Source organism: Malaclemys terrapin, chromosome 4 (genome assembly GCF_027887155.1).
Source record: "Malaclemys terrapin pileata isolate rMalTer1 chromosome 4, rMalTer1.hap1, whole genome shotgun sequence".
NCBI classification, from domain to species: Eukaryota; Metazoa; Chordata; order Testudines; family Emydidae; genus Malaclemys; species Malaclemys terrapin.
The window spans coordinates 58,429,232-58,441,477 of NC_071508.1; the positions used below are offsets into that span (position 1 = coordinate 58,429,232).

Here is a 12,246-nt window from a genome sequence, read left to right on the forward strand (position 1 = left end):
TGCTTTAATTTTCTTGCTAAATAAATATCTAACAGAATATGTTTTATTCAGTATGGACCCAATCCTGCAGCCCCTCCATATCTGAACAGTCCGACTGGAAGATCAGGCCCTGAGTGTCAATTTAAAAAAAAAAACTGCTTCCAGATTTATACCTGCAACTTTTCACCCACAATCAAATGTGGGTGAAATTTTGTAGGTACAAATAATCACGGGTGCTAATTTTTTGCATGTAGACATCTAACTAGCTGACAGTATTTGCAAATCAGGAAGTTGTGTGTTCTGTATTCATCTGCACCTACAATTAAGTGTGGCTGTAAAATTGTGGCTGGGTTGATGGCCTGGTCAAAAATTGTTCTTATATTTGTCCATCTTCCATACCCGCGCTTCCTACGTTTGTGATTGTGTATTTGGGGAAGAGACTGAGGAGAGAAGAATGTACTTGCATGCAAGAAGGATGGGCATTTTTTCTGGGGCTTCCTGGATGTCATGAAAAGAGCTGATTTTCCCTTTTCCCCTTCTTTTTCTAGATATTGTAAATTGTGACTTGAAGTCCACACTGAGAGTGCTGTACAATTTGTTTACCAAATACCGGAATGTGGAGTGAGGAATTTATTTGGGACAGATGAACGTCTGTTAACAAAGCAACCCATCACAACAAACAATCGTATACTTCATGGTCATCCCTTTGCATTTGTATTTTTTAAAGGAGCTGAATCATTTCTCAGAAGTGTTTTGAACTGATTATTCTTGCTACGCTTATTATACCATATGCTTAAAATTAGGGCTACATTAAACCAAATGAAATGATGAAGTAAAAAGTTTGAAGGAAGATAACTAGGTACCTTCTGGGGAATTCCATCTCTGATTAATATTTCTCTAGTCTATTTAAAATACTCAGAGCAACAAGCGATAGACTTGATAGCTTTAATTAAACTGGACTTTAGAACCAATAGGAGGTTATCTTCAGCTGTATATTAAATAATAATTTGGGGGGGGAAATCAGTTATTTTTCTAATCTGAGAGAAGACAATGTCTTCTATCCATAATAAGATGGATGCATCAGGGGATCCTGCTAACTTACTGAATGTGTATGGAAGGATAAGTAGGATGTGATGGTTCACACTGGAGTTAAGAAGACGAGATCTGTAAAAGGCACTAAACCCGGTTAACTATTTTATGTTGTTGTATAAATCAAGGCTTAAATTTTCTGGGTACTAACTGATATGACTACTTATTCCTTCAGACTCGTAATGATGTGATGTTCTGATTTAAATGTGCATTGTCGATCAGTCGGAACAGCACTCTTTACAGCTTGTATGCTTGATTCTGTGCAATGAGAAGACCTTTACTGCAAAGTACAAAATTCATTACAGTGTCAAAACCTTATAATACAGCCTCTTCATAAGTATAGGATCTATCCTACAAAGACACCCAGGGACAGTAGAAACTGAAGTAAGGGAATTGTTTTTACTTAAAATGAACAGTTTAGAAAAATATAATTAGTATAAATTATGCAGTATGTTGGAAGGGCACAAGGAATTAATAATTAAAGCCTACATTTAAAAAAAAAACTGGGTTCCCAACTAAAGGCCTTAAAGAAGCCTGATTTTCAGAAAGTGGGTGCTCAATACTTACTGAAAATCAGACCTCTTTAGGTTGCTTCAAGTTAGGCACCCAGAAATGGAAGCATGCAAGATCACTATTCACTTTTGAAAAATTAGGCCAAAAGCCTAATATCGTGTAAGAGTAGTGAGGCGTGTTTGAGCATACACATTTTAATAAAAGTGGTAAAGAGTGATCAAGAAAAGTAAAGTTTGTAGTGTATCATACTGTAATATTTGTAAAACTATTAGATGGGATAGCACTTAAATACTGTAGCCTAAAAAATACGGGATAAACAACTTATTTTTTTTACTTTGATATTTTGCCTTTACTTTAGAAAGAAATTCTATAAATTAAATAGAAAATAAAATAGTGCCTGTTTTTCTCTATAGTCTGTTTTATACATTGAGCTGCAGGCCTTGTATGTTGCTAGTTTAGATTTATTTACATAAAAGGAGGCAGTGTCTATCCCCTTGGTTAGTTCATGATTGAATTGTTTTGTTGTACAATGTACATCACGCAAAAGTATGATTGTTATTTTCTGGAAACAGTCCTCCACCCTTCACATTCTAATGCATTTTTTTGGCATTAACTCAGACTTGCTGAGATTGTTACAATACAAGATTCTGTGGAAGTTTTAGATGAACAAGAATTATTTTTCCGCTCGAATCATGACACTCATGAGCTGTGATGATTTTACATTTTCAGTTGTAAGACACACAGAAGACATGGGGCCTGCTTCTCCTCTCGCACCTCTATCAGGCCTCAATTGGATAGGCATAGGTGTCCATGCTAGTAGATCACATTGCATGAGTCTAAATCAGGAACAGTGCCATTGAAACCAGTGGTTACCAAGGAGAGTAGTAAATTAATAATTACTTAGAGTTTTAAAATCAAGATTTAGATGTCTTTCTAAGAGGGATGCTCCGACTCAGCCACATGTTATTGGGCTCAGTAGTGTTCACTTAAATAGTTGAAAAGAAAAAAAAAATTCTTTTAGGGCTGGAATTACCGGGTAAAATTTTTGGCCGGTGTTATGCTGCAGGTCAGATTAGATGGCCATAGTGGTCCCTTCTGGCCTCAAACTCTATGAATTACACCAGTGTAAAATTAGTATAGGTGAAAGGAGAACCATGCCTGTGGTCTCTTGAATCAGTTTATCTGAAGAAATGCAATGCTGGTAAGAATTATTCATAACAGGTTTATGTTACTCATTATCTAAAGCGCTAAATATTTTATTTTGCAGTTTTTGCTCATTTGTTTTTCAGTGCAGTCATTAGTGTTAAATCAAGCAATGATGTTCTTCCATGGATACTAAGTGATGTTAAATAATAAGCTGATATTAACTTTGGTTGAGGTGCTTATTGAGATTCATTACTCTGAGAGGTAAATATTGACTGAGGCAAAGATAACGTCAATATTTAATTCAAGGAACAATAAACCAGGATGTTCTCTGAACCAAGTATTCAATATCTGTATTGTTACTTACTTTCTGAATATCCAAAGACTATCTGGATATCCCTACATTTTAGTAATGGTTTTCAAATGCATGGCAGCTTTTCCTTTTAAACGGAGTTTCTAAAGGGCTTATGAAGTGAGAGGTTTAGAAAAGAAAAAATATTTTCTTTTTTTTTAAGAGGTAAATAATTGGACTTTTTGCTCCCAGTCAAAATGCTCTAATTTGTATATGTTATCTGATTAGTTAATGTTGTTCTAGATCTCAGTATTATTGACCTTTTGAGGAGATAAACAATAGGAACTCATCCTGTGGTGGGTTTTTTTGAAAGTCAGCCAGAAGTGTTCTCCTGTACATACCCATAGTTACAGTATGTTTTCATACTTTGTCAGGAAGTTTCAGATTTTCCTCCTTTGGTTATTTGGCATTTATTTTGTCCATCTACAAGTCTATAGGCTAGTAACTGCTAGAATGCCACAGCTCAGTTCTTTATTTTATTTTTTACAGATTTAATTCATCTGGAAAGACATGGCACTCTCACACACACTGAACATATTATATGAGCAAAGCATATATTTTTAACTGCCTTTGTTTTCAGGAGAGCGCTTTTTTAGGAAGACAGTTAGCTCTCTGTGCACAGAAGAAAGATTATGGACAGCAAAACTAGTCGTTTCCTGCATCTGTGCATTCGTCCTAATTCTTATTATGGGTTGCTCTGCTAATGAAGTAATTGGCAAATTTTTTGTTTCAGTAAATTCCATCTAAAACAAATCAATGGACAGAATTGTGAAATACTTACAGTACAGTAATTGTTGGACACTTAAGACTATAAAATCTCATTGTTTTTCAAAACAAAATTTAAACTTTTATATGAACATCTGTTTTATAGCAAGAATTTTTGTAAACTAAAATCTTATATAACTATATGAGAACACAAGTAGTATAAACCTAGAACAGTATAATAGTTTACACACACACACACACACACATTACAGGCCAATGGATTACTGCTTATATTTCTGATTATATAGATTTAAATAGCCTATAAAATGAATATGAAATCTAATCTATAGATATCTAATATTTATTGCTTTTAATATAGAAAAAATAGAAAAATAGAATATTACTGTAGTCAGTTTTCTCTTTATCAAGTAATATTTGGCCTGCACCTTACTTATGTGAAGCTAATTGGGTAAAATTTTGCTCTTAGTTAACAGTGCAGTTACTCCTGATTTACAGCAGTGTAACTGAACTTGAATTTGTCCCATTGGCTTAGAGGTGATTTAAGTTTTAGGTCAATTATGGCTTTATTTATAATTCTTGTAAATGATTAAATATTTCCACATCAATGGTAGCAATTTTAAAGGACAATGTTTTAAGATTACATTGAAATTCAGTGGGCCCGATCCAGCAAAATAATCTCTGGCTTTCTGTGACATGAAGGTCCACAGGTTTCTCGGACCACAGAAGGCTGAGAGAATATTGATGTGCCATGAGGGATCAAAAAAGAAAGAAAGAAAAATCTTTACCATGGGTGTTAACAAATGCTAGGAGAGCAGAGAGTGCTCTGCTTCCCAATTCTTAATTCATCTATCTCCCATCACAGCCATGCAGTGCTGTGTGGGTCTTCCCCATCCCCATAATGACCTTCGGGTTGTTTGTAGAGGGGAGCCCTCTGCAATAGGTAGAGTCCTGGTGGAGCCTCCCCTCCCCAGTTACTTTTTGTCTGACAATGAGGAAGGGCAAGTGTCTAAGCCAAGTAGTCTCTATTTCTCAGAAGAGACCTCCAAAATGGAGTTGTCACCAACTGAGGTTCTAAGATCTTAAGGCTATGGCTTCTCCAATTTTTTTTTCCATCTGACTGACATTCAGTCAGCTAGGGAAGAATGAGCCTGTGAAAAGATGTCAGGGCTGAGTGAGTTCTTCTGTTTCTCCAATATCGTGTCCATAGAGATGGGTTGCTATATATTGCAAATGGACTGTCCATGAAAAGGGGTGCTCACAGAATGCCTAATCCTCAGCATTCCTTAGTTGCTAGGTACTTCTCTCTCTCAAAAGAGGGAGCAGCAGCCTGTACATCTTCATAGCTCAGGAAAGCTCATGGAACTTCTGTGGACCAGCAACTGCTGGATACGGCCCTAACATTCTAAGTAAAGTCTACTTATGTTTACTCTTTGGAACAAATTCTCTGCTGGTGTATCTCCACTGAAGTAATTGGAGTTGTACCAGCAGAGCATTGGTCCCTTCTGTTTTACAGCAGGGTCTCAAGATAGGCTTTGGGTATTTTTTATGTTCAGACAAGCTGTATTAATTAAGACAAATGATGCTTGATCAGTGTGACTGACCTTTGCATTGTCCATTGATTTCGCAGGGACATGTTTTTAAATCCATATTTCAGATTCACTTAGCAGATACTCTACTCCAAGCCACAAATGTTGTTAAACGGAATGGCTTTAAAATGTGATGGGTTTTATTTCATTAGGCAGAAATATGTATGAATATTAGATATAGTACATATTAGCTTTAGACCTTTTTTATTTGTTTATTTTTGATCTCCTCTCATAATGTTGTCTTCACTCAAAGCCTCTGAATGTGCTGAACATCCCAGAGTAGAATAGTGCCTTGAATAATACTTGTAGCCTTCTCTGCAGCATTACTTAGTGGTCTTTTATCATCTTATCGTGAGAACTATTGTTGCATTTTTCTGAAGTTAATGCAGTCACAGATTAAATGTTTCATGTAAAGTGAAAATTAGGTTAGAATATGATTTTTTAAAAAATTGTTCACATGCAAAGTAGTCTATTGTAAGTAGATATTGGAGCCAAAATAATAAATATATCAGAATCACAAATGTTCTACTTTCTAATGCCCTCTGATAATTTAACATTTGTGAGGGCTAAATTCTTTGTATCTGAGTCTAAATCTGTGCTTGCTTGCCCTGAATCTATTAGTTAAAAACAACTTTGTCATATTCAACCTGTCTGCAGTCTAATAGTTTTAATAATTCTATGCTTTCCAGTATTATTAGTCCCATTTCATTGTTTGGTTATAAAATTCAAGATCACAATAATTAAATGTGCAACACACAAAAAAAGAGTTGCAATTCTTGCTTCATAAAATATATATCTAATTTTGCTGGTTTATATAAATTAACCCACATGCCTTCAACTGCAGATTTAATGGCTTTTATAAACATGTATTTTATGTACTCTGTAAATAAGAGAGACACTACATTACCAATATTTCTTGTGCTTTTTCTGAAAGATCTGTTAAGATACACAATAAAAATCACACCTGAAAATCAGAATTGCATGTTACTGTCTGTGCTAAAGATGATTTATGAAGCAAAAAGTAGCAAGGTTACGTGGTTGTACATCCCTGGAACTCCAAGCCCTCTGTGTGCATTTTCCCCACTCCCAATTATCTCCTTGTGGGTGTGCTTGGTGTTTATTATTATTATCTGTGAAGGTTGGTGACAGCTGAAAGTGGGTTGATAAAACAGACATGTAAACATATGCTTGAGCCTATTAGCAGCAGCGGGTACAGAAAAGGCTGTACCTGACTCAAAATAGTGTAGGCAAAGGACACCCTGCCTCTCCTGGTTATTGTTGGCATATTAGACACTTTCACAGTGAAGTATTATATCATAGTCTGTGAAATATTTCAGTTGTGTTATTCAATAGTGTGTCAGCAACGTATGTAAACTATTGCAGTTAAACCTTTCCAGTACATAAAGTAACTGTGGTTGGTTAATGCATTGTTGTTGTAGCTGGATTGGTCCCAGGATATTAGCGAGACAAGGTGAGTGAGGTAATATCTTTTATTGGAACAACTCTGGTGGTGAGACAAGCTTTTGAGCTTACACAGAGCTCTTCTTCAGCATTGTTAAGAAAGCTTTGGGGACCTAATTTTTGTAATGAAACTTTGTTGTGATACTTATATATACACAGTAGTTTTAATGCAGCATTGTTTACTATTTGCATGCTGTTATATTAAATTGCTTTCTCAATAAAGTAGGTCATTTTAATGCTAACACATATGTACCACAGTCAAGCAATTAAACTGTATCTGAATTGCATGACTTAGAAGTGTTTGTGAAAGGACTGCAGGGTTGCGATTTTAGCCACAAGGGTGAATACAGAGTGATAGTAACAAAATCACAAATCTGTATGGCCTTTTCCTAAAGTCTTTGCAAAGAAACTGGTGGTGGGAAATTCTTATAAAGTCACTTATTCCATCCACCAGTCAGTGCAGGATTTGTCCCTCCATTCTATTTCCAAATCAAATTTAAAGGAATCCAACAATGGGTTTGTGCTACCTCCCTTATGAAACTATGCCACATTCTAACAGACCTCAGGTTAGAAATGTCCTGATATTCAGTCTAATTTTTACCTGATTCAATTGATTTCACACTGAATACCTGATGTCTTCTTTCTTTGATACTTGCACCACTCAAAATTTGGTGAAAATTAATACCACACTATTGTGTGCTACCACAATTATTTTTAAAAAAAATATACTATTTTATTACATTTTGAGACTCAAAAGTTTTCAGCTGTCACTAATAAACACAATTCACTGCTCAGAACTTCTGATGTTTAGAATAACTAACTGCACCAATTATAGTCATTTTTCTGATTTATTAGGCAAAGTATTATATTAGGTGAACATATTATTCTATTAAATTACATAAGGAAAAAACCCTGCGACTAAGATGTTCATGCAATATATTTTCTAAAAACAATCCTCATTGTTTTTTTCCATCAGATACAAACACACTCTCTCTGGTACAAGAGAATAGCAGATAATTTTGTGTATGGTCTCAATCTTGCAAGGTGCTGAGCATTCTCACCCCAATCCAGAAAAGCATGTAAGCACATGCTTAACTTCAAACATTTGAGTAGTCCCTTTGATTAATTTGCAGGATTGAACCCTGTATAAGTAAGATCCCATGTTACACAGAAATATGTATGTTAGCAAGAGATGTGGTATGTGGATTTTCACCTTATATTTAGGATTTAAGGCCCTAATGTGGCCATCACAGCACCATACTTACTGGGTACTGAGTTACCTTTAAGACCTGCTCCCTTCAAAGTATCCTCAATAGTTATTTCATAAATTAGCTCAGAGGGATACATACCATCTATTATTTTTACCCAACCCTGAAGTCATTCAGGGGAAGTGATTTGAAGTCATTAGGAGTTTTGTCTGCATGCTGGCTGAAGAAACAGCGCAAAGGATGCTTTCTGTGTGTGAGGCTCTTTGATCCAGATTCTCAAAGATACTTAGGTGCCTAAGTCCTATTTAGGATCTGGGATTTAGTGATCAAGAGAGCAAATCATCTGCATAGTAACAGAATGTTGGCAACACCTTCAACTTTAATATTAAGTTTTAGGCAGATATGATTCACTCCGTGTGGTTGACTGGTGAGCTGTTTGTTTGGTGTGTGCTTATTAATATTTGTGTTATGGTGGTGCCTAGAGGCCTCATTGTGTTAGCCACTCCACAAACACAGAGACAGTCCCTGCCTTGAAGGGCTTATAATCTTAAAGAAGGTGTGGGAGGAGAAAAGAAGCAAAGTAACTTCCCTAACATCACCCAGCAGGTCAGTGGAAGAGCTGAGAACAGAATCCAGGTCTCCAGAGGCCTAGTCCAGTGCAATAGCCATTGGACCTCCCTGTGCTGTGGTGGATACATCAGTGCAAAACGGGAAACTGGAGAGAGGAAAATACCAAGGTTCCTGTGAAATTCTAGTCCCTATGGAAAAGCAGAGGGTTGGCAATGCTGCTGACTTGAGGGAACATCCCTGAGGTTCTCATTGGTACTCTGTGCTGCCCAACATAAGGAGCTGGAGAGACAATGCATCCAGCCAGCAACGCAGATGTGCACCCAGATGACCAGGTTGCTTTGGGATAGTGGGGAGTGTCAATGCTACCTATAGAAGGTAGAGAAGTTGCCATGCAGCTGGCTCAGAGGGAATCCCCAGCAACGTGGGGATCACTGTGGGGTTCTACACTTGCATAGAGGCTGGGGTGCATTGTAGCTGCTTGAGGGATATCTAATACTGCCACTGCACTCGTGATGATGCCCTAGTGGGTTCTATTCAGATTGGTGCTGGAACTGCACCTACATGCATGAATGTCTAAGAGATCAAAACAATTAAATAATATCGTTTAAAAAAGCATATTAAAGCTATTAAGTTATTAACTTCTGGTGTCTCAAACCTTCTAACTCTCCAGATACTTCTGAACCGGTGTTTTAAATGGCACTTGAGGACAGAGAAAGGACAAAATTAAAGCAGCTGTGGACTCTTAATTACATAATAGCAATCTACTGTGTCAGGAGCAAGTGCTCAGCTCAGACAGTGTCATAATGTCTAGCTTCATTTTTTCCTCCACAATAGCAGCTTTACTTCATTTTATCAAGACAAATTAACCCCTTTATTTTCATGTACATTATTGTAAATCAGAGTCTACCACATTAATATTCTGGTTTTAATTTACTTGGCCTCCACACCAATGCTCTTCACGAGTGAAATATAGTATATCAGTTATAGCCTACAATAAATTTTTATGAGATCACGTTACAAAAACTGATCCCAGAAAGACCAGGGGTGGGGGGCGGGGAGGGAGCTGCAACAGTTTGCCTTCCGAATTGATTGTCCTTACATGTCAATGAGTTTGAGTTAAACCAGTATAATTAATTCCCATTTTCTAGGTTTACGAAACAAAAGCAGGGGTGAGGTCATTAATATTCATAAAATAAAGAAATGCATTTTCTCTGCATAATTTCAGTACATTGGATCAAGTCTTACGGTCCTTGACTCAGGAAAAATTCCTGTTGAAACACATGGGATTTTTGATAGAGTGTGGACTGGAGAATTTGGCTTATTAGAATTTAGTTTTTTCTTGTCTTTTATACACAATACAAGATCTTGTATTTATAGAGAACAAATGTAGAAAATCTTATAGTATACCTGTTGCAAAAAATAAAAAGGCTATGTCAGATAGGCAGAACTGTTTTTCACCTAGCATCCCTTGAAAGAACAATTATTATTATTCCAGGTGCTTATTAGCCTGGAAGTTCCTGCAGTGTCCTTTAAAGGAACCTAAACTTTGTTGGCATATGGAAAAAACGGTCCTTAGGAGTGACATTTCCATAGAGGAGTCAAAAAGCAAAAACCACCGTTTTAGCCAGGTAACAATTATCATCACACTTCTTATAACAAAGTTGCTCTGGAATTTAGGCTGCTTTCATAAATAGCTATATCTTTCTTTTTAAAGATGGGCTGAAAAGATTTAAGAGGACAGGATGTTGCTAAAATAAACCCCTATTGTGGCATTGAACTGGGTGAGAATGCACTCTCCTAAAAGACAATACTGTACCACTAACATCTGAAACCCAAGCAAACTCATCAAATGTGAAGATGGAAATCTAAAACATAACTGACCATAATTTGTCAACAGAATTAAGACTAATAGAACTAAAGAACTAATAGAATTAAGGAGGTCATTTCTAACAAAGGACAATTAACTACCTCACAGACCTTAGCACTTTCGGAGCAAATTGCAAAACCCAAGGCCTGAATCCTTTTACTCTATATCCCCTTTATGTCCCTCTAGCAGTGTAAAGGGGCCCTAAAGTAGGCATAAATTATATTTCTACTCCCAGAGCAGGCCTCACTATAAATGAGAACTAGGCCCACAGATACTTGACTGAGGCTTCCCACAGTAACACCATCTGTAAAGAAAAATATTTAGAACAATCCTGAAAATATTTAAAATAAACATAGTCCAGGGAAAAGAGAGAGAAATATATCTCTGTGTGTATGCTTTATAATTAGTGAAGTGCTCATATATCACAGTGAAGGTACGCTCATCGTCTAGAAAAGAACCTAGATAGCACAATTAGCTAGAACTACATCATGTTTACAAGTAGCTATCTTATGAAAAATAACACAAGAAAGTCTTCCACTTGGGCAGGTTTCATGTCTTAATTGTATTAGGATGAGTGGCACTGAAGAAGGGGGGTCAAGTTTTAAGAGGGACTTAATTTGGTATAGCCCCAAAGAGCTCAGGAATAAAGCTTGGCAGCATTTTTCAGTTGCATTTTTTTTTTCAATGAAAAATGCAGATTTGGTAACACCAAAACATTTCACAAATTCATGTTGGTTTTGCTGAATTATTCATATTTTTAAAAAATCTGAAAAAGTCAAAATGTTGAATTTTGACATTTTCTATAAAAAACATAAACAACCTGTGACGTTGTGGGGTCTATATGGTTTTATAAAAATATAAGTGAATATAATGTAACTGGGATATGCTTCATGCAAAAGGTCTATTGTAAGGTATCATTACAAAGCTCATAATCTACTGAGTATGATCATCCTATTTGTAGAAATGTACCACTCTTGTATCTAAAACTAGAAATATAAAACATAACTCTGAGGGCCTATTGTAATTATGTAAAGTGTGGGCCATTAAGGATGGTTTGGAATCTTGATGACTCCCATTGTCTGCAGATGGCTGTTTACCTGTGAGTCTTCCTGTATATGTGTGTGCTGGCAAGTGAGTAATGAAGTCTTGCAGTGACATGTGATCATGTCACCTGAACTGGAATCCATCTTTAACCTGGTGCTTTTCCAGTGAGGGGGGGGGTGGAAACCCAGAGGGACAAAGGGTTCCCACCTTATGCAAAAGATATATAAAGGGGTGGAAGAGAACAAGGGGAGGGAGGAGCCATCATGAAGAATCCCCTAGCTATCACCTGAGCGGGAACAAGAGCTGTACCAGGGGAAAGAATTGTGCCCAGGCTTGGAAGGTGTCCAGTCTGAGAAAAAACTTACTGAAGCATCTCTGAGGGTGAGATTATCTGTATTCAGTTTGATTAAGCATAGATTTGCGCATTTTATTTTATTTTGCTTGGTGACTTACTTTGTTCTGTCTGTTACTACTTGGAACCACTTAAATCCTATTTTCTGCATTTAATAAAATCACTTTATTTAGTAATTTACTCAGAGTATGTATTAATACCTGAGGGAGCAAACAACTGTGCATATCTCTTTATCAGTGTTATAGAGAGCGAACAATTTATGAGTTTGCCCTGCATAAGCTTTATACAGGGTAAAACGTATTTATCTGGGTTTAGACCCCATTGGGAGTTGGGCATCTGAGTGCTAAAGACAAGCA

At 36.6% G+C, this 12,246-nt stretch overlaps 1 protein-coding gene across 1 annotated transcript in view; it reads left to right on the forward strand.

The window, feature by feature from the left end:
- The window catches only part of PARVA (parvin alpha), an 89,250-nt gene extending 82,885 nt beyond the window's left edge, over positions 1-6,365 (forward strand). Inside the window, exon 13 of the mRNA XM_054028613.1 lies at positions 528-6,365. Within this exon, the coding sequence (XP_053884588.1) occupies positions 528-604 (77 nt within the window). The 3' untranslated portion in view covers positions 605-6,365. The remainder of the gene's footprint in view (positions 1-527) is intronic.
- The last annotated feature ends 5,881 nt before the right edge of the window (positions 6,366-12,246 follow it).